Source organism: Eschrichtius robustus, chromosome 4 (genome assembly GCF_028021215.1).
Source record: "Eschrichtius robustus isolate mEscRob2 chromosome 4, mEscRob2.pri, whole genome shotgun sequence".
NCBI classification, from domain to species: domain Eukaryota; kingdom Metazoa; phylum Chordata; class Mammalia; order Artiodactyla; family Eschrichtiidae; genus Eschrichtius; species Eschrichtius robustus.
The window spans coordinates 103,195,102-103,218,394 of NC_090827.1; the positions used below are offsets into that span (position 1 = coordinate 103,195,102).

Sequence of the window (23,293 nt, forward strand, 5' to 3'; positions counted from 1 at the left end):
ATGCTAATTTACTACATTTTTATGTACAGATTTTTTTAAACGTAAAGTTCTTTCATTTATTCATTTTAAGACATAATCAACTTCTGTATTGACGGTTATGTTTCTTTTTCATTTTCGGTATTTTTAATGTTTTGTTCCTTCATCTTACTTGTCAGACTTTTCTGTATTGTTAAGATTTTCAAAGACCCAGCTTCTGGCCTTTTGATCCATCCACCACATGGTTTCTCAAATGTGTGTGTCATGATCACCTGGAAGGTTTGTTAAACACAGACTGGTGGGCCCCATGCCCTGAGGTTCTGATTCAGTAGGTCTGTGAGGGAGTCTGAGAATTGGCATTTCTACAAATTCCAGGTGATACTGGGCAACAAGTCTTTGGCACAGGCTTTGAGAACCACTGTAGGATCTTCATTTTCTATCCTTATCTTGGTTTTTTTAAAAAAAGTTCTCTTTGGGTTTAACTTTTTAAAAACTTTCCAGAAACTTTTTTTTTTTTTAACATCTTTATTGGAGTATAATTGCTTTACAATAGTGTGTTAGTTTCTGCTTTATAACAAAGTGAATTACTTATACATGCCAAAAGCATAGGAGAAGGAATGTTATTATTAATACTTTTTAAAAATACCTTTCACAAAGCTTCAACAATTTTCAGTATTTACCAATCTTGTTTCATCTCTCCTATCCACTCATCTCCTTTGTCTTCTACCCCTCCCACCTTCTCTCTCTCTGTCTCACTCTCTGTATCTTTCTGTCTTTTTCATTGCTGGAACATTTAATAGCAAATTTTAGATGTCACATTTCATCCATAATTTTTTTTAATCATAAGGAATTTTAAAATAGAACCATGATACTGTTGTTATATCACCCAAATGAATTCTAAGTCCTTAATATCATAAAATACCTAGTCCATGTTCAATTTTCCTTGATTATGGTTTGTTAAAAGAGAATGTGGACCTCGTGTCTGGGAATTCATTCATACAATTTTGTAGTTGGTTATGGGGATTTTCTAGACAATTATGTCACCAGTAAAGAACAGCTGGTTTCTCTGTTCCTATATAAGATACATCCTTCTTTTTTTCTGGTTATATATACATTGGCGAGGACCTCCAGAACAGTGCTGATTCATGTTGGTGATGAGTGGTCCTAATGAGAATGCTCTAATGTATCATTATTAAGTGTGATATTTATGTGCTGCTGCTAAGTGCCGAGGGGCAATATCGGGGTAAGGGGGTCACTTTGAAATTAGTTCTCGGCTTGAGGTTTTACAGACCACAGAAAAAAGGTGAACTCTGCTCTCAGTCCTGTGTGAAGGTTGATTTGTGTTGACAAAGTGTCAGGGAAGAGATCTTTTCACCTCCCACCTCATGCCAGGGTCAAGACAGGGAAGTTTCAAGTTTCCTTGCCATTCCCTTCCTTTCTTGAGGCTAATTTAATGCTGGTTTGCGCTGACCCTGGAGGTGTCTCCTTTGGGTTATCAGCTTTACGCAGTGGTCTTCTCCTGTTAGGCCTGTGTTGGCGGGGCCTAGGCCCTGCATGGAAGTCAAAACATAGTCAGTGATCAGCTGAGTTCACCCTCAGAGCTCCTTGGATTCCTGTTGTTTTGCTGTTAGTCTCTGGTGGAGCCTTTATTTTCTCACTGATCAGTGGTGCGTTTAAAAGGTAACTTTTTTCCTTTAGCATTTTTCACTTTTATGAGAATTGTCCAGAGTACTTAGACCTTCATACTTCCAGAAAAGGAGATGCACATAATGTTTTTGTAATCAGAAAAAACCAGAATCTGCGTCCATTGGGAGAACTGGAGGAATCTTAGAAGTTCAGCTTTTCCATTTGTTGTGAACGTATGGCTGAGGGTGTTGCCCATTACACCTGCCTCTCTTGACTAGTGTTCTTCACGTGTTCTAAGAATTTATTTATTTGTTCATGTTCACCAGTAATATTTTGATGGTTCTCCTTCTTTTTTTTTTTAAACATTTTTATTGGAGTATAATTGCTTTACAATGGTGTGTTAGTTTCTGCTTTATAACAAAGTGAATCAGTTATACATATACATATGTTCCCATATCTCTTCCCTCTTGTGTCTCCCTCCCTCCCACCCTCCCTATCCCACCCCTCTAGGTGGTCACAAGCAACCAAGCTGATCTCCCTGTGCTATGCGGCTGCTTCCCACTAGCTATCTATTTTACATTTGGTAGTGTATATATGTCCATGCCACTCTCTCACTTCGTCCCAGCTTACCCTTCCCCCCTCCCCATGTCCTCAAGTCCATTCTCTAGTAGGTCTGTGTCTTTATTCCCGTCTTACTAAGAATTTTTTTTTTATAAAAGCAAGTTTGTCTCCCTGGAGGAAATGTTCTTCTTTCTGTTAATTGTAAAATTGTCTTTATTGCCTTGACTAGAAACATAGTAAGCATCAATTTTTCCCCAGTCCCAGCAGCTCTGCCATTGACATGTAATTTTTTATTTTTTAATTGAAGTATAGTTGATTTACAGTATTGCATTAATTTGTGATTCAGTTATACACACACACACACACACACACATATATATATATAGAGAGAGAGAGAGACATTCTTTTTTTATATTCTTTTCCATTATGGTTTATCACAGAATGCTGAATATAGTTCCCTGTGCTGTACAGTAGGACCTGTTGTCCATCCTTTCTATATGTAGTAGTTTGCATCTGCCAACCCCAAAGTCCCAGTCCATCCCTCCCTCTCCCTTGACAACCATAGATCTGTTCTCTATGTCTGTGAGTCTGTTTCTGCTTCATACACAGTTCATTTGTGTCAATTTTAGTTTCCACATATAAATGATATGATATGGTATTTGCATTGACGTGTATTTTTGACTTAACTGTGTCTCTCTTAAGTCTGTATTTCTCACTCTTAATTCTTTTTAAATTAAAAGATAAATCATCTTTTTAATTGTGTTAGGCTGCCTCAAATCCTTTCTGTCAAGAAATGGAGAATAAGTGCAACATTTATTCCACGTGACATTATTTTCAATCTTTTTCCCCCCTCTTCCCTTCCCACCCATTTCCCCATCATCATCCTCTTTACTTCTGTACCACAATGACATCAGAGCTTTCACCTTTGCCATAGTCCTGATGATCATCACAATTAGACCTCTCATTGAATATTGACTACTTAACTAAACAAGCTGAGAAGCGTTCAATGGGGTCCCCAGGCCCCTAGGATGCTGAAGCCAGTTAACAGTGACATAAATACACTCTTAAAACTTGACTTTCACAACAGAGCAATTCCTTCATTAAAAATAATCAGGGCAACATAACATACCTTGAGATAGGTATGATCTCGATATAATAGTTTGTAATTAGGAGAAAACCATGAAGACTACTTGAACTTAAATAATGATATCAACTGCTCTTGTTATTATTTAGTCAGGTTTGGACTACATGTCAGTTCTGCATTTCCCATCTCCATCTTGGCTGTCCCCAAACAACTGCCCAGCGTACTGCCCTGCAGATACATGTGTCTGTAATTCTTGCTTCTCTGGTTCTTAGAATTGCTGAGGGTACCCCCTGCTGATTCGTGCTTGAAAACATAAATGTGGGGAGGGGCCTAGATCTCTTGACTTTTCTCAAACTGCATGAATTACTTAATGAAGATATTTGCCTTCTGTTTTTTTTGTTTGTTTTTTTTCCCTTAATTTACTATGAAATGAGACATTCTGGGCACTTCTCATAGAGTTCTTGGTCTCATTTTACAGATGAGCAAACTGAGTCTTGGAGAGGCTAAATAATTTGCTATGGGCATTTAACATGTACGGGACAGTTGAAATCTTAACCCAGGAGTACTTAACTCCAAGGCACATAAATATTCTAGCTGCAGTGTTATTTTCTGCTTCTATTACATTAAAATTAAATATCATCAAGTTTAGTCTATGTATTATCTTGTGTGTTTCATGAACTAACATCAGAAATTCATGAAATTTACGGATGATTTTTGAACTAATTTCGCCCAGGGTTCTGAACATGAATATAGAAAAGAACATGAAATATTCTGTCTCTTACAGCAGATGACATTTAACGATTTCATTGTTATTAATGTAGCATTTTCATTTCTCTATCCTTTTATCTTGGATAAAGTGTGTTCAGAGTGTTTCCATTTGATCCTCGCCGTTTAGTGTGACAGGTGGAAGAGCAGGTGCGTGATTCCTTCTGACCCTTTTGTGGCTGGCGTGGCCTTCAGGGAATGCGGGCAAAGAGCAGTACAGTGCTTCCTAACGCTGGTTGCACTTATTAAACTATATCTGTGTGTCAGATTTCAGGAATACTTTTTAAATCCAGTGTAATTTTTCATGCACTGTTATCCTTTCTGTGTCCCTTTTTTGCCACTGTGAAGGATTCAGAACTACTTGCATAACCAAGCTACAGAAGCATGTAGCATTTCGTGATTACCTGCCCTAGGGAATATATTGGCAACAAATCCCTCTGCTTAGTTCTTAGCCATTTGTAATGAAATAATGAGAAAAATAGCTTGTTCTCAGCTAAGGCAACCACTCTTATTAGCTCTGTACCTTCTTAAAGATATTTCTCTTCTTTACAATTATTAACACATGTTAAATTCCTTTACCGGCATTATCTAGTGACCCATAGCTGTAGTTCTTTGATCAAAAAATAGTTTTTCAGAAGAGATGATGTATCAGTCAGGTCTCATGTTGGATTTTCATGAAACCCATACATGTAAAGCTTTTAAAGAAATTAGGAAACTAGTTGTACTTGTGCTCACTTTTTAAACACTACAGAAATATTTGAGTAGTGCCTCAGAGGAGAATTGGGGTATTTTTCTGTATTTTATCTTTTAAGTTTTTGCAGCCAGTGGTCATTTCTTTTCTTATAGCTATAGAGCAGGGGTCCCCAACCCCCGGGCCGCCTACCGGTACCGGTCTGAGACCTGTTAGGAACCGGGCCGCACAGCAGGAGGTGAGCGAAACTTCATCTGCCGCTCCCCATCCCTCCCCATCGCTCCCCATCGCTCCCCATCCCTCCCCATCGCTCCCCATCGCTCCCCATCCCTCCCCATCCCTCCCCATCGTTCCCCATCGCTCCCCATCCCTCCCCATCGCTCCCCATCCCTCCCCATCCCTCCCCATCCCTCCCCATCCCTCCCCATCCTCCCCATCGCTCGCATGACCGCCTGAACCATCCCCTCCCCCAACCCTTGTCCGTGGAACAATTGTCTTCCACGAAACCGGTCCCTGGTGCCAAAAAGGTTGGGGACCGCTGCAGTAAGGTATATCTTACCGCATCATCTCTTTTTTATTTATTCTCACATACAAATTTGAAATAAGAAAAGGTAAGAATAAGAGATAAAAACGTAACCAAATTAGTCCAGCTACTCTGAATTCCCATTAAGAGGTGGCAGTTATTATTTCAGTTGCTGCATAGATGGCTGATTGACATATCCAGGAGTCACACTACCTGTCTTCATAACTCCAGAAATAAGGGCTTCTGTTAAAATGAAATTTACCCTCATACCTGTTGTTTTTAGGAATATGTTCCAGGGTGTTGATGTTTTCAAAAATTGTGTCAAATGAACAGACTCAGGATTCTACAGAGTTTGATCTTGTTAATGTCTTGGGTTTGGGTGAAATGCCTCTTGAGAATATGTGAGTCTATTGGAATAGGGTTTTTGAATTATATTCCATTACTATCTATCATACACTACTCTGCTTATTTCCTTTATTGCAGGTATCACAACCTAGTCACTTTTTAAAAATGTATTTACTTGCGTGTTATATATTTTCTTTACTAGGTATAAACTCCAAAACAGATCTTTTGTGTTTCTTTAACTGCTGAATCTCCACTGCTTGGGACAGTGTCTAGCTCACCTTGGTCCTCAATAAATATTTAGTCAGGGAGTGAATGGATATTGTACAGCTATTGGCTTTTATACGAAGAGTTAGTTACACTAATGAATAAGGGTATGGATATAAATAGGATGTTGTGCTGTCCCTGCCCCCAAGATGTTTACATTGGAATTAAAATAAGGACAGAATTGTGACACACGATGGTAAGGTCAGTATGAAGTCAGTTAACTATATTTTAATTGGATGAGGCAGTGGGGCTTTTCAGAGGAGGAAGTGGCAGTTTTGTTGGATGCATCGTTCCTCTTTATATGTATGAACATATAGACTTTAAAACACTCTTAACACTTCTTCTAGAGCCTGTCATCCTCAAAGAGACTTACTTTAGGATTGAAATGAAAATGAAAAACAATAAAAATAACAAGAAGAGCTATGTTTTGAGTGCCTGCCATGTGCCAGGCATGGTTTCAGGAGTCTTATAGTTATTAGTGGAACTTAATCTTTACAACATGCAGGAAAGACAGGATGGTTATTATCCTTATTTCACAAATAAAGGAAGGTATGGGAGGTGCCTGCCCCGCTCGTGGTCAGGATCTGCGGTTCTGTTCTTTCCCCTGTTCTTACAGCAGTTGCTTCACTCCAAGGCTCCGGGGGTGGGATCTGGTGGATTTCCACAGGCTTGTCTTGTTCCTGAAGTGAACCATGGGTGGAAAGGACTGAACTTTTTCCAAACCCCTCTCAGCTGTCATAATTACACACTCTGGGAAGAGTATTGGAGGCAGAACAGGGTTGAAAAGCTCAGCTGGGATCTTCTGGGATGATCAAAAGATCTGCTGAAACGGCCTTGGCTTTCTGGCTTGGCTTTGGGGCTTTTGATGCTTCTTTCTTGGTTAGAGGACCTGCCAGTTTGTAAATCCTCCAGTGCTACCTCTGGAATGCTTGTGTTCTTTCTGCCATGGCTCTCCCTCTTGTGAACATTTTGCTCAGTAGCAAACCCCCTCGACAACAGGCTCCCTCCTTAGCCTGGACTGTTTGTTTAGTGCACTTCTCTGATATGGGACACACAAGTCACCACCAACAACGGCCAGTTGACATTCCACTGGCATTTCCCGACAGATGTTTACATCTGTAAGTTATGAACTGAGCTAATGAAAAGAACTCAGTAAATGAAACGAAACAAGTGGTGGAAAAGTGGACACTTCTTAGGATCCATTTATTTTGTGGCACTGGGTCTTAAACCATCCCTTGAGTTGGGAGGAAAGCAAGAAGCAGCTCATTCGAGGTAGAGGGAACCACATGTGTATAGACACGTGCGATGGCCCAGCGCGTATGGGGAACTTGCAGTAGTTGGACATACCTAGAGTTTTGAACATGACAGGATACTAAAGAGGGAGCCAGTGTAAGTGTCTTTCTTTTAATTAAAAAAAATTTTTTAAAGTTGGAGTATAGTCGATTGACAACGTGTGGCAAATATTTCTTTATAATAATGTTAAGTAACACGCAAAAAGAAGATAAGTATTTTTCCAGACAGAGTCGAGATCTTTTTATTCTGAGAATCACATGACGTCTTTTCCCTCCCCTTGATTAATTTAATCATCGTTCTCCCCCTCGCCCCCATCCTTCATCAGTTTGAGTACTGCATGTCGGTCTTTTCCCCAATGATTCGATGGTTACTTACGTGCACTGTTTTGAGCTAAATATTACCAAATGGTTATAACTGACTGTGCTCTTCCTATCTGGAGATGTTTTAATGAGAAGCAAGTCAAATGCCTGTTGGGTTTTCACATGAAAATTTAGACTGAAGGCCCATCTTGGTGTCTCATTAGGATTTTGATGATGTAAAGCCGCCTGTGTTGGCTTTAAAGAGCTTCCTTTTCTCTCCTGCACGCCTGCTAGCTCGGTGACGTGATGGTTGACATTGCAAGTAACATCATGTTGGCTGACGAGCGTGTCCTGGGGCTGGCGCAGAGGGAAGCTAAAGCCTGCAGTAGGATCGTTCAGTGTCTACAGCGCGTTGCCACGTACCGGCTAGCAAACGGAGCTCATGTTTATTCAACAGTAAGTGCAACGTTAGCCTAGGATTCTAAGGAAAAGGTTCATTTAAAGCAGCTCTAACTCAAAAGAGATAAGTCTGTTCCCCATTGTGGGGTGAGTATTTTGTTATTGCTGATTATTACAGAATTTCCTGTTCTCAGACATTTTAAGAGAGAGTTTTGCCTCTGAATGGTCTGTGTTCTTGGTAACTGGAAAGTGCTATCTTAATTTGTAGTTTGAACGGTTAGCACTATCTCATCCTCTGAAACTTGCTACAACACAAATAACAGCACTGTAGAATTGCCCTCCTGTCACATACCCACTGTCCATCCTAGCTGGTATTCTCTTCCCGTCCCTAAAGGATGTTTTGAGACAGTGCTTGATTTCTTGCCCAGGTTTCAGTTTCAAAAGGGAACAAGGATTCCCCCCCAACCCTTCTGAACCTATGGGCATTTTTCAGTCAGTTTCACTCTTGGGATAATGAGTTATTTATATGTAATAATCACTCCATTAAATAGTATTGTTTTATTTGTCCTAAATTTCTTGGTGTACTGCTTCCCTTTTTTGTTCTAAAATGTGGTAAATATGACAAACGTAGTTAATATAATAAATAATGCTTTATTCTTTTAGCAGTCATATTCTGATCTGGCCTATGATTTTCATTTTCTAACTATTTGAATGGGTCCATGGAATGTTCTGTACCTCCTCCTATGATTTTACACAATTCAAGATTGCTGTCTTTCCATTGATCAGTGGAACCTTTTCGATGAGACTGTGTTTTATTGGTCCTTTTGCTCAGTTACGTTTAGGATTACTTTCCTGAATAATAAACAGAATGGAGGCTTACATGACTCCGGTCTTGACAACATAGTTCAGGAAAGTTGCCCGCTCAGGCATATGATCTTACTTGACATGAGCTTGCCAGTTTTAGGGCCACACTTGGTCCTCCAGGTCATTTAGATCCATTTTCAATCCTGTGCTTCAGCCTTGCTTATTGCTCAGCACAGAGAACTTCCTTCGTTCTTCCGAGAACCCAAGGATATAATAGAGGGCAGTGTAGTGGGTATTTGCACACCATTTCAAAGTATAAAAAAGTTTCTGAGAAACTGTATATCTACTTATGATATGGCTCCAAGGCCACCTCAAAATGGCAGTTTTCTTTCAACTGAGGTTTCACATGTTTATCATGATTATATATGTCTTTGACTGACAAAAAAATTTCGGATATAATTTGCTAAATATAATTGAATTTAGTACGTTTTTTCGCAATATGTCATCTGTGGGACAAAAGCTAATGCAAAGATTCCTTAGTCTTAAAAATTTAGGAAGCCACCAGTTATTTGCTATTGTGCATATGGTACTTGGAAAATTCTGCCTTCTTATATTTAAAAATTTTAATCTTCCCAATAGATTTTAGATGCCTCGCACGAAAGTCCTATGTTTAAAAAAATTTTTTAAAGAGGACTTCGTCCACATATGGTACTTAGAATGATGCCTTGCCTCTATAGTAGGCATAGAATGAATCATCCTTGAAGGAAGGAGATGTCATCTTGTCCCTGAAATCTACGGCAAATGCTGTCATCTTGCTGGATGTGAAAGAGACCCGTCAGCCTGTCACTTCTCATGCCCTCTCTGTCGTGGTTCTCACAGAGGGAGTGGTGGCAGCAGTCCTCCGGACATGGGCTTGGTGGCTCTTTGTATCGGCAGGCCGTACATTTTGGTGGACCCTCGAGTTCAGTCTCACTCTTGCATTCCTTAAAATTGTTGGGTCACGTGCCATCTTTTTCAGGTGATTTTCTGGCCTAATTTGCTTTTAAAATCTGTTCATTTCTGTCTGGCCTAGCACCTCCCTTCCTTTTCTGAAGAAACAGCTTTGGAGCGAGTCTGTATAAAGATTTTATTGGTGAAACTTCATGCTAAGAGTTGTTGTTCCCGTGAAAGAAAAAAGTGAAGATGGCATGAAGTGTTGAATGAAGCAACTTTTAAGTGTATTATGATCATTAAGGGGGTCCACTGATTTTTCTAGCTTGGTTTTTTTTTTTTTTTTTTTTTTTAGTAAGACACTTCCATTTTCAGCTTATAGTTTCCTGCAGCGTACTCTTCAAATTATTGTAAATTGACTTCTCATTTATATCTGATCTTCCATACCTTGGGACTTGCTCTTTTCCTCTTCATGGGTATCTTTCTATTTTAGGACATCCTTTTGTTTCCAGCGTCTTTTTTCATTCTGCCAGTTATCTACAGTGTCTTTGTTTAGTAAGAACGTGAGCTTTCTCTTCTAGCTTATGTATAGTGTTTTGTGTTTGAAATTCTTTGAAAGTGCTTTTTTCCATATTATAAATCTTTTATAACTCCTGTTTGATTGACTTTTGAAGTATTCACCCAATATTGCTCTGGAAGCTTATGTCGTCAAGGCTGCTGGCTTCACTGGGATGACATGTACCGTGTTCCAGAAAGTGGCAGCTACTGACCGGACAGGCTTTTCTGACTATGGGAGGCGGGATCCAGATGGAAACCTGGATAAACAGCTGAGCTTTAAGTGCAACGTTTCAAATACGTTTTCAAGTCTGGCTCTGAAGGTACGTTATATTCTGTAATCATTTAAGGCTTTACAGTTAGGTTAGCATACAGTCGACCCTCCGTATATGTAGGTTCTGCATCCGCGGATTCAGCCAACTGCAGATTGAAAATATTCAGTCAAAAAAAAAAAAATCCCAGAAAGTTCCAAATAGCAAAACTTAAATTTGCTGCATGCTGGCAACTATTTACGTAGGATTTACGTTGTATTTTCAGTTATTTGCATAGCATCTGCATTAGGTATTATAAGTAATCTAGAGATGATTTAAAGTAAGTATACTGGAAGGTATGCCTGGTTATATGCAGCTGTTATGCCATGTTAACGTGAGAGACTTGAGCGTCCATAGGTTTTGGTATCCAAGGGGATCCTGGAGTCAGTCCTCTGTGGATATGGAGAATGACCGTACTCAAAATGTTTTGCTTTGCAAAGATGACCGTACTAAAAGTTATTTGGAGGGAGGGGATATTGGTATTGCCTTTGCTGTTGTTTTGAAAGAAATTTAGACCAAGAAGGGACACATCATGATTTTCATGGGCCTAGACATTTTTGCCCTCTGGACCCCTTTCTCCACACAAATATGTCAAAATTATATTTTACGACTGCAGTGGTAAAAAGATGAATATATAATATTACATATTAAGACATATTCTTTGACTTTAAAGTTCATTTTTATGCTTCTGATTTTAAAGAAAAACGTTTTCGTAGACCTCCTAAAAGTATTGTGTGCCCTTGACTCTGTGCCTCCTGGGCCTAATGGGAAAATCCAGGCATTTAATCAGGCAAGCTGTAGATCAAGATTTTTGGCACAGAAGTGCAAGCATGTGATGTGTGTTCACAAATTGTGTGTTTTATTGCAGGACGCAAAATTAAAAGCATTTTTATTGATTTTTAAAAGTTGGGGTTCAGGCGTGTTTCATTAAACTGCATTGAAGCAAACGGTGAAAGTACAATTTCAACACCCTAATGGAATCACAGTTTTTTGTTGAGCTTTGTGCGGCCATGTGTAACTATGTTTTTGGTAGTTTATAATTATACAGTGCTTTCTTTGTTTCTTGTTTGTTCCTGAATTATATCACAAACAGTTTTCCAGTCATTTTAATGCCTGCATAATAATCAATGAAATAGGTGTTAGGTGTCCTGGTACCCTGTGGAGCCTCAAATATTGAATGAATGAATGAATGAATGAAGAATTAATATATTTTGTCATACTTTACCCTGGTGACCTCCATAAGGAGAGCCAGTTTGCCTAATTTAATAATAGTCCAACTTCCCCCACTGCCCAAGACAATCTCAACTATGTCAGAATGTCTAATGATAATATATTTACTTGACACCATATATTCAGAGGAAACTTGGCAAGATTTCTTACTCTTGTCTGTATGAGAGTATTTGACGCACCTAGCAATGCTACTCCTTAATGCCTGCTCCTTTCCTTAGAGTGTTTTTTTATTGGTAAAAACGTACCACAAAAGGCATCAAAACAGCATCACACACAAGCCCATGAGAGGTGTATGTCCTTTAGGAATACTTAAAATTGCTGAACCCTTCTATCTTAGATGATCGTCTAAGAGAAATTAAAAATGATGAAACCCAACATTTCATCAACTTTACAACCTATCCCTTTGGGTAAGGAGAGTTTCTACCTGCTGAAGTAGAAAGCTTTAAATGAATGCTCTCAAATTTGTTAATTTCACACCGTTCTATCATTTTTTTTTAATAAATTTATTTATTTATTTTTGGCTGTGTTGGGTCTTCGTTTCTGTGCGAGGGCTTTCTCTAGTTGCGGCGAGCGGGGGCCACTCTTCATCGCGGTGCGCGGGCCTCTCACTATCGCGGCCTCTCTTGTTGCGGAGCACAGGCTCCAGACGCGCAGGCTCAGTAGTTGTGGCGCACGGGCCTAGTCGCTCCGCAGCACGTGGGATCTTCCCAGACCAGGGCTCGAACCCATTTCCCCTGCACTGGCAGGCAGACTTTCAACCACTGCACCACCAGGGAAGCCCTGTTCTATCATTTTAAGATCATCTTGGTGGCCAGAAACCAGGGACACATCACACTATTATTCATGCTTTATAGATGGACATGCTTAAACCTAGTGAAAAAGGAACATATCCTTCATGACACAAAATTAGTTAAAAATTTTAATGTTGAGAGTACCAAATGCCTTAGCATTTTAACAGGAAACTTTTACATTGTAGACTTTATACTATGGCAATTTGTACTCTTTTTGCCTGTTTTTTTTTTTTTAATGCCTTGAATATACTAACTAGACATCTTGAACATCTCATAATTGATTGCATTACCCTTGGATGGGAGAACATGCTAGGGTAAGAAGTTAAACCCATAAAAAGACAGACCTTAGCAGTAGGAGCCTAGCTTGAGTTGCTTTCTACATATTTCTTGAATCTCTATTGTCCTGTCTTTATTACCTTCACAGCCCAGATTGGACTTCCGTTCTGCATTGCCCACGCTATCGTGAGAGCTCCTATTTAGTCTCTGTGCCTCCAGGCTTTTCTTAAAAATTCATCCTTTTCATACAGATTGGTCTGCCTAGGGCAGTCTTCAGCCAACACGTACCAATCCAACCATACCAGTTAGTAAAATATTGAAGTACTTCCTTACCCTTTAGCGAATAGCTGCTGCCCCAGTCCCCTGAGTCTCCTCAGCTGGAGTCCTGGTCCTTCTTCCAGGAACACGACCCAGTCTGTCCACGCTTTAGCAGCTGAAGGGCTGGTACCTACAGAGCAGAGGTCCTGTACGAGACTTCCCCTCTGAGGAAGCTGCTCAGATTGTTAATATTGTGAACATTATCCCTGCATCTACCCAACATGGAAAGGGACCTTGCAGATCCCACGATAAATGGTGTCCCTTGGAGGCTTGGTGTCCCTCTGGAGGCTGGCTGTCAGTTAACTTCATCATTTGGCATTTATCTGCCCTTGTCTAGTAACAGAAAACTTCCCTTGTTGTCTCTTCCAACTGCTGGCCATTCTTAGGCCAGGCTCATGCTCATTCTTCTACTAGAACCCCTGCTCCTCCTCTCCCCTCCCCAGCTCCTTGGTTTTATGATAACACACAGCAGAAATGTCACCTTCGAGAACCTTACCTAATACCATTTGGTCTGTCCTCACCTCTTCCATCCTCATCTTCATTCCTCTTCCTCGCTTTGCCCATAACACCCTGCTCATCTCTGTCATTGCGTGTTACACACAGGAGCCAAATGGGTTTCTTACAGCTCCTGCGTTGGACTGAGGGTTACTCGAGGTCAGGGCTAGTGCTTGATTCATTGATGAAATCCAGCACCTGGCCTCAGTCATTCAGCCAGTTGGAGATTGAATTACCTGTCATCTGACCCTTACAGCACCTAATCTAATTTTTTTCTTAACCAAATGCTTCCTTCCACTGTTGCTACCATAATTCAGATTTGTTAGCATCCAAAGTATTACCTATTTTCGATTAACTGCTAAGAGCTTTTAGTAGCTGTTGGTGTTTTGAATTCAGCTGTTAATGTAGCCAGAAAGAATTGGTTCTTTAAAATTTTCTTGACTGGAATTTAGAAATCAGGTTTTCTTTATGCATCCCATATTTCTCTCATCCCATCTAGGGCTTTAGCCCAACTGAAGTCCTTTTCATTTCCAAGCCAGTCGTATACATCGTCACACTTCCTGCCTTCATATGTGCCCTTTTTCATGCCCTCAGTGTCCCCCCTGCTTGGGGAGATCCCTGCTACTCTCTTCTAAGACTCCATTTGGTTGGCAGCTTCTCTTCCTCAGACAGAATTCATCATTGCCTGTTAGTCCTATAGTGCTTTGTTCACTGTCCAGAATAATTAGAAGCTGGTATGCTGGTGAGTTGAGTTATAGTGAGAGGCCAGAGGATATGGTTACCTAAATGTGTTCATGTTCGGCTCCCCCACTTAAAAGCTGTGCAAACTTGGGCAAGTATCTTAACCTCTCTGAATGTCAGTTCCTTTCTGTTACATAGGGATCATGAAGTGGTACTAAACTCAAAGGGTTATTGAGAGGGTTTAATGAGGCAAATATGTAGACATTTACAACAGTGCCTGGCACAGGGTTAGCACTTAATAAATGTTAGCTCTTATTGTTTTATTATTTTTGTTGTCTTTTCCTTGCTAGGTTTTTAATATTTGAGGGCAAGGACCATGGCTTATTTCATTGTATATCTCTAGGTTCTGCACAGTGCCATGCATAGAGGAATGAAACATCCAATAGATGTTGTTGAACAAAAATTAACGGCCAAACTTAATTCTCAAAGAAAGTCAGTTAAAAAAAATTCTAAAGGCAAACATAATCCCTGTTAATCTTCAGCGGTGAGATAATCAAAAGGTGGAATGCAGTTAATAACTAATTATACACAAGAAAATAATTAGGATGTATCATAACATCTATCTGTTTAAAATCTAGTGAGTAGATAGTCGAGGAGACGTGAACAAATTACTGTTTTTAGTCAGCTGGCTCTTTGACCCATTCTAATTTTATTGTTAGAATTCTAGAGACTTAAACAAAATTAGGATTTCAGAAAATTTTGATTTATTAATTACGTAGTGTCAGAAGTCCAGATTGTTTCATAAGGAATGCTGTTGAAAATATTTGAGTTCATGTCCGTTATGATACTTACCATTTTCTTCTTAGTGTCATTCTAAATAAGGAAACATGCATGAATTCAGCAAATAAATTCATGATTAGAGCTCTATGATAACATTATTTCATGTGTGTATAGTTTGTCAATTTTTTAGTATTGAAGTTAAAACTAAAGCTGAGGGCTTCCCTGGTGGCACAGTGGTTGAGAATCTGCCTGCCAGTGCAGGGGACGCGGGTTCGAGCCGTGGTCTGGGAAGATCCCACATGCCGCGGAGCAACTGGGCCCCTGAGCCACAATTACTGAGCCTGCGCGTCTGGAGCCTGTGCTCCGCAACAAGAGAGGCCGCGATGGTGAGAGGCCCGCGCACCGCGATGAAGAGTGGCCCCCGCTTTCCACAACTAGAGAAAGCCCTCGCACAGAAACAAAGACCCAACACAGCCATACATAAATTAATTAATTAATTAATTAAATTTAAAAAAAACTAAAGCTGAGTTGTAGAAGGCAAAACAAGATGAGGTTTTCGATGTTTGTTGGTAAGTCAATTACTTTAAGGCATTTTTCTCTCTCCCCAGCCTCCAGGTAACGACCTGCCACACTGTGGCAGTACAGGCAGACCTCGGAGATATTGCGGGTTCGGTTCCAGATAACTGTAGTAAAGCAAATATTGTAATAAAGCGAGTCACACAAGTTTGTGGTTTCCCAGTGCATATAAAAGTTATGTTTATACTATACTGTAGTCTATTAAGTGTGCAGTTGCATTATGCCTAAAATACAATGTACAAACCTTAAATTAAAAAATACTTTATTGCTAAAAAATGCTAACTGTCTGACAACACAGGGTTGCCACAAATCTTCAGTTTGTTAAAAACAAAAAAAACCAAAAAACCACCTCCTGCCCCCCAAAATGCAATTATCTGTGAAGTGCAATAAAACGAGGTATGCCTGAAATAATAATAAAAATACCACCCACAGTTCCATAGCCTTTTGTGCTTGCCATGGTCATGATCCCCTTTGGTCCTCATAATCATTTGTGAGGAAGATCATTAGCTGCACGTGACAGATGCAACTCACAGGGTAGACAGAATTGTGCAGTGTTAAGCAGCTACTGCATGGTGAAGCTGGGATCCAAATTCTGGTTTCTTCTTTCAGATCCCATGTTCCTCTCCCCATGGGTGGCATATGGTCTTCAATAATAGATGTTAGACACCAAAAACATGTCTTTCCAAAAGTTTTTTTTTTTTAATTGAAATAGAGTCGATTTACAATGTTGTGTTAATTTTTGCTGTACAGCAAAATGATTCAGTTATACCTGTATATACATTCTTTTTTATATTCTTTTCCATTATGGTTTATGACAGGTTATTGAATGTAGTTCCTTGTGCTTTACAGTAGGACCTTGTTGTTTATCCATTCTATATATAATGGTTTGCATCTGCTAACCCCAAACTCCCAGTCCATCCCTCCCCACTCCCCCCTCCTCCTTGGCAACCACAAGTATGTTCTCTATGTCTGTGTGTCTGTTTCTGTTTCATAGATAAGTTCATTTGTGTCATATTTTAAGTAACTTTTTTTAAAATTTTTTATTTTTATTATTATTATTATTATTATTATTCTTTATTTATGGCTGTGTTGGGTCTTCGTTTCTGTGTGGGCTTTCTCTAGTTGCGGCAAGCGGGGGCCACTCTTCATCGCGGTGCGCGGGCCTCTCACTATCGCGGCCTCTCTTGTTGCAGAGCACAGGCTTCAGACGCTCAGGCTCAGTAATTGTGGCTCAGGGGCCCAGTTGCTCCGCGGCATGTGGGATCCTCCCAGACCAGGGCTCGAACCCGTGTCTCCTGCATTGGCAGGCAGATTCTCAACCACTGCGCCACCGGGGAAGCCCCTGTGTCATATTTTAGGTTCCACATATAAGTGATATCATATGGTATTTGTCTTTCTCTTTCTGACTTCCTTCACTTAGTGTGATAACCTCTAGTTCCATCCATCTTGCTGCAAATAGCATTATTTCATTCTTTTTTATGACTGAGTAGTATTCCACTGTATATATGTACCACATCTTTATTCATTCATCTGTTGAAGGACATTTAGGTTGTTTCCATATCTTGGCTATTGTGAATAGTGCTGCTATGAATATGAACATAGGGGTGCAGGTTGTCTTTTTGAATTATAGTTTTGTCAGATATATGCCCAGGAGTGGGATTGCTGGATCATATGGCAGCTCTATGTTTAGTTTTTTAAGGAACCTCCATACTGTTTTCCGTAGTGGCTGCACCAACTTACATTCCCACCAACAGTGTAGGAAGGTTCCCCAGAGGTTTTTAGGAGAGATTTTTCTGATTTATTAGCTGTAATTCATATGTTTTATATCTATTTCCATTGCTGTAATCCATATATTTTAAAACGAATATATGGTTAAATGAAATTATTTCCTTTGTGTTCTTGTTTTCAGGCTAACTGGCAAAAAGTATAGTCACAGTAAATGTAACAAACGTGTTCCTTAGTGATTTTTTTCATTAGATTTACAAGCTTTCTGGAATAAATGATCAGTACTTCTTTTAAGGAGATTAAATATGCAAGTGTTACTTTTTTACTATAAAAATTAAATATTATTGATATAGGTGAAGTTTGCTTTTCCAGCACCCTGGGCCACCCCAGGGGACCTATAATTATTATTTAGTAATATTGTTTATTGGACTTGGAAAGATGTTTTAGAAGTCGTAAGTGTCTAACAGCCTTGAATTTGTAGCTCTCATCTCTCAGGGATCTGTCCGTACACCTGAGGTTTTTCATTTGTTGTTGTTGGGATGGTTTTACAAGTTTAAATTTGTGTAGAAAAAAAGCTTATGCTTCTAGAAATTATAGTTGTCATTTCCTTTTTCAGCTCTTTTAGAAAGTAAAGTATGACTTCTTTTTTTTAAATTAATTTGATTTATTATAAAACTTTCCCAGAGAGCTACGCTTTGTTTTCAAGTTATTTTGTGTTCACAACAGAATCATTTTATGAATTTTAAAGTACTTAAGCTTAATAAATGTCTGGTATGTAACAGTTCCTCAGGATTTTGACCTTCTAATTAAATCAATCTACTGATGTTTTCCCTTTTTCTCATGCATCCTTATATACTTAGGAGAAATTTATATACTTGATAGATATATACTATATTAGTGAATGAATTTATAATAAACTTTGTTTTCCTATCAAGTTATATTTGTGAGAATAGTAGAAACCTTTTTATATGTTTTCTTAGGTGAAATATTTCTACTGAATATTTTCTTGGCATCCTTAATTTAAAAGTAAGGATCAACTGTCAATATTCAAACTTCTGAAATACTTTTTTCCAACAGATATTTATGGTTATTTGCTGTGTTACAACATTGTTCTAAGCACGGCAGTTAAAAACTAATTCTGAAGTCAATCATTTGCTTCAGAAGAACCTTTTAAAAAAATGGCACACAGACTTTCATTAATTTCATAAACAAAGGGCTATTTTATCCAATACTAGTGCCAGGAGCTATTATTAACATAGGCTATCCAAAAATAAATGAGATTATCTGCATTCAAAAATTCTCTTACTCTAGTTAAGAGGAGCAGACAGTGAGATACACAGTGCTACTTTTAAGTATTACTTATCATGGAGCTGTGTGCAGAATGCTGCGTGAGTCTAGAAGAGGGAGCACCTACTTGTAAAAGCAGTATCTGGAGGAGTCGTGTAATTAATCATCCCCCCCCCACCAAAAGCCGTATTGATAGAACTTTGCAGCGCCCTTCTCTCGGCTGCCAGCCTTTCTCATCCCGATCCTCTATCCTTTGCATTACCAGCAGAATTAACTTACTGAAAATCAAATCTGACCAGTTTGAGCTTACCAAATAAAAGAATCATGGAGCACTTCAGCCAGAGATGCTGGCACGTGCACAGTGGCATTTAAAAAGAAGGAGATTTCAAAAAGTGATAAACTCAGTGTGGCCCAGTCTTGTGGTGTAGGGAGTGTTAGGGGATGAATTTGGGACAAGGAAATTAGCCAAATTATATGGCAGACTTAGGATTTTTTGGCCATAGTTTCTGAACATTTGGGAACCAAGGTGTTATTTGAACTGAAATAACAACAGATTTGTTGAAGAGGAAATTCTGTTGGCATCGTGCATGTTGGATTGGAGAGAGAAGTGAGTGCCAAGAGAGCGGCTTTGTGATGTCTTTAAAATAAGGATGTTTTTAGATCATTATTTGCCTCCCTGGTGTACAGATTTATTTTTTATGAAATGCTGAATAATTTATAATTTTAAAATCCCTAATAAAGAAATCTGAAGAACACTCAGTGCCCAGCCAGAATTTTCACTTGTTCCTCTTTGTTACTGTGTTTTCCTAAATGTGATGTGTTTCTTAGTCTCAGTCTTCTGCTAAAATAAGTTTGCTGAATCTAAACTTCTATTATGTTTGTGTATAATTTCTTTCTTCTGTCGTTTGACAGTTGGAATCCATCATAAATCACCTTAAAGTTTCATAAGCCCAAATTAATTATACTCACACTTGTGGTATGCTCCCTTTGTGCTCATTTACCATATTCTGTCGTTGTAAAATTCATATAAAGAGTGATCACTGGGATCCCTGTTCTGTTTAATGCTTTCTACTTCAGCAATGTACATTATCGGGAAACTTCACTTTATAGTTTGAAATAATCCCTTGTTCACTACTTCAGCGCTTTGAAATATAGTTTGCTTTTCTCTTCATTTTCTACTTCTTTTGTTCTATGCTATTATATGATGTTTAGACATTTCACTTAACGGATAAATTGTTCTAACTATTAAATTTCACATACCTACATTTAAAAACTATATTCAGCATATAACTAGACAACATTCATAACTATCTAGAATATTTCCTGGTTTTTACCTACTAATATGGCAACTCTTCTTTGTTTCTGTTTTTTTTTTTTTTAATATATTTTCAGAATACTATTGTAGAGGCTTCTATTCAGCTTCCTCCTTCCCTTTTCTCACCAAAGCAAAAAAGAGAAGTCAGACCAAGTGATGACTCTCTCTATAAGCTTCAACTCATCGCATTCCGCAATGGAAAGCTTTTTCCAGCCACCGGGAATTCGACAAATTTGGCCGATGATGGAAAACGGCGTACAGTGGTTACCCCAGTGATTCTCACCAAAATAGGTTCGTCTGTGGCATATGTCATCCTGTAGTCACTGGACAATACGACTTTATCATGCCCTGTTCCTAAAGATGCTTATTTTTGTTCCTTCTCATTTTAATGAGTCACTAGTGAAGAAAAGGTATTTGCAGAGTTCCCATTCGTGGATAAGTTGACATTTAATTGTTTATGAAGTTTGTTTCAAGAAATATTTTTATTTCCCATTTCCTCCAGATGGTGTGAACATTGACACCCACCACATCCCTGTTAACGTGACCCTGCGTCGAATTGCGCACGGAGCAGATCCTGTGGCCGCCCAGTGGGATTTCGATTTGCTGAACGGACAAGGAGGCTGGACGTCAGATGGGTGCCGTATACTCTGCTCAGATGAAAATATCACTGCCATTCAGTGCTACTCCCTTAGTAACTATGCGGTTTTAATGGTACGGCAGTTGTTAACGTTATGCGTCAACACTAAGTATTCTCATTTTTCCCTACGCGTAGTTAAGCTCAAATGAAGATTGTTTTTTTAGAACTTTTGACATAAATTGGTCTCTTTAAGTAAGAGGCGACTTTTGGTATAATTCTGAGTTTAAAGGGAAATTGAGTTACTACGAAGTGAAATGTATGGGATTGAATTTGGCATAGGAATTTTCAGTAAACTTTTTAAGCAAATCCATTCAACTAGACCTTGACCTTAAAATTTGGAAACATCTTGGGTGTATGCAGTCCAACTCTCAACCCAGAAAGCGTGACTCATTTGCCCAAAGATGCACAATGAACAGTGAGAGATTTTCCTTCTTTGCCATCTAGTGCCTTATCCCACTACACATCATAATCTTTAGACTCCTTTTGAATTTAGAGTAATGGTGATAATTTCAGTTTAGTTGCCGCAAGTGACAGTATTGACCCAAATATCTTCAATTTTAATGCTAATCAAGTTAATGTCTTGTGTTATTTACCATTTTTCATGTCTACTAATCTTTGGTAGAATAACCAGTTATTAATGTATAGGAACAGATCTTTTTATTAATGAGTCATTTAAGTGAATCTGATTCCTGAGTTGATAATTATGAAATTAGCCATGCTAGTTTTTATTTCATATTGTGGTTATTATAAGATACTAACATCCTGGAGTATGTATACATGCATTCAAAGCATAGTGGAAGGAATTACTGGTGACTGTGAAGGACATTTCCCAGCAATGGCTTGAGGCTAGCCTGCATTCTGATTTCTGCCTCCAGCTCATCTAGACAGTGTTTTATCAAAGCACCAAATAATCTTGAAACGTGATATATTTTACTTTAAGTGAAGTATTATTTTCTTAAAAAGACAAAAGAGCGCCTACCACTGGAAATGGTCTTGAAGCAAGCTTGAATTAGAGTAGATTTTCCTCAATTCTGTGTTTTGGTTTTCTCTTTGCTCCTCAACTTAAGATACATTACCTAGTGTCCCAAACAGGCAGAGGAGTAAGTAGATTATCTGGCAGGGCAGAAGGATTAATGTGTGTGTTATTCAGCCCAGCTGACAGTGGGTAGGGTCTACACTAGCAAAGACTCAGCTGTGTTTATATCAGTCATCTGTCCTTTGGGGCTTAAAGTTAGTGTTGATAGTTTAGGACTCACTTCACAAATAGATGTTTGATTCTGTAAGTCTGAGTCTGGTTTCTGTAAGTCTGAGTCTGGTTTCTGTAAGTTCACATTCTATTGTTTTGTAGTCACCTTTCAAAGAAAGCTTGAAGCAGTAATTAAAATATGAAGCATTTTCTCTTTCAGTTTGAAAGTGTTTTCTCATTCAGGTTTTGATTATAAAATAACATGAAACTGAGAAGTACTGAAGGAGAAGTAACAGAGATGCCGCATCATCTGAAGTTTTTATAGTCGTTAACTAGAAAAATTTGGGCAAGAGACACAAAACGCAGACACACACAAAAGGCATTTTATAAGCTTCATTGTTAAAGACATGACACTGTACCGTGTGAAACTTTCATTTTTATTTAATTTAATACCAGTTTAAAACATCTATTTTTGAACTTCCTAGCTGTTCTTTTCAACAATTTAAATTAGTATAATCCTTTTCTTGAAGGAATAAGCTATTCTTTTATCTTTCATACTTTTAATCTTTTAAAAAAATGTGATACACAATTCTTTAAAGCTAAGAAATAGCACCAAGATTTTTTTCTATTTTCAAGGAATATCCTTTTGCTTTTCTTAAATATAGCTATGCCACCTAGAGGCAGCAAGGTGAAATGTATCTGAAATTGTTGACGAAACTGTAATAAAGTTAGTATATGGGATTTTTGGAGTTGCTAATGAAACATGAAGGCAAAGTTAATGAAGTCATACCTACTCTTAAATAAGTCATGCCTAAGATAGAAGAAATAGCTTTAAAAAATTAGAAGTCAACATCTTTTTTTCCTTGCCTGACACTAATTTGAACAATAGGTAAAATCCTATTTTTCTTGAAAACTGCCTTAATATTGGGTTTTATATAGCAAGTCTAAATTCCTGTTTTGGCAGCTAGCCCATAAAACTTTTCCTGCTCTGGCTTTAAATAATTTTGTATTTAAAATACGATACAAAAGAATGTATTTGTTTGTAAATCTCGAATAGATACCATAGTTTGGTTCAGTAGACATCCTGCGATAGCCATTTATATCCCAAGTTCTCAAAGAAAAAAGTTAAGCAGAAACTGGGTTTGTTTGAATGATATGATCGGAAATACACAATTGAGCAAGAAACTTTCAAGGAGCTGGGGTCAGTAGGGAACAAAAAAACTGAATGAGTAGGGCCAAACTATTTATGATAGTACTTACTACTTAATTGGTAATAGTAGTGAAGATAAAATAATCACTATACCTTGATTCCCCTTTTGTTATTGTATTCACCTAGAAATACATGAAACCAGAGAGCATTCGTTTGTTTTGCATTCGTTTGCTACTATTATTACCCCCAGTTTACAGGTGGAGAAACCAAGGCATACAGAGGCTAAGGACCATGACCAAGTTTTCAAAGATAGTTAGTGTTGGAATTGGAATTTAGGCTCCAGAAATGTCTTCTTAATCCCACTACTAAATGTCCTTTCTGAAAGTTTCCATATCAGTGTTAAAGAGCTTTCTCATTCTT

General features: G+C 38.5%; 1 protein-coding gene across 4 annotated transcripts in view; it reads left to right on the forward strand.

Annotated features, from left to right (window-relative positions):
* ADGRA3 (adhesion G protein-coupled receptor A3) overlaps positions 1 to 23,293 on the forward strand; it is a 116,675-nt gene that overhangs the window by 74,286 nt on the left and 19,096 nt on the right. For 3 of the 4 annotated variants that reach the window (XM_068543151.1, XM_068543152.1, XM_068543154.1), the window contains 4 exons: positions 7,722 to 7,883; positions 10,235 to 10,438; positions 19,978 to 20,191; positions 20,403 to 20,611. In XM_068543151.1, coding sequence (XP_068399252.1) covers positions 7,722 to 7,883; positions 10,235 to 10,438; positions 19,978 to 20,191; positions 20,403 to 20,611 — 789 coding nt within the window. The remainder of the gene's footprint in view (positions 1 to 7,721; positions 7,884 to 10,234; positions 10,439 to 19,977; positions 20,192 to 20,402; positions 20,612 to 23,293) is intronic. The other variant, XM_068543153.1, reaches the window with a different exon arrangement.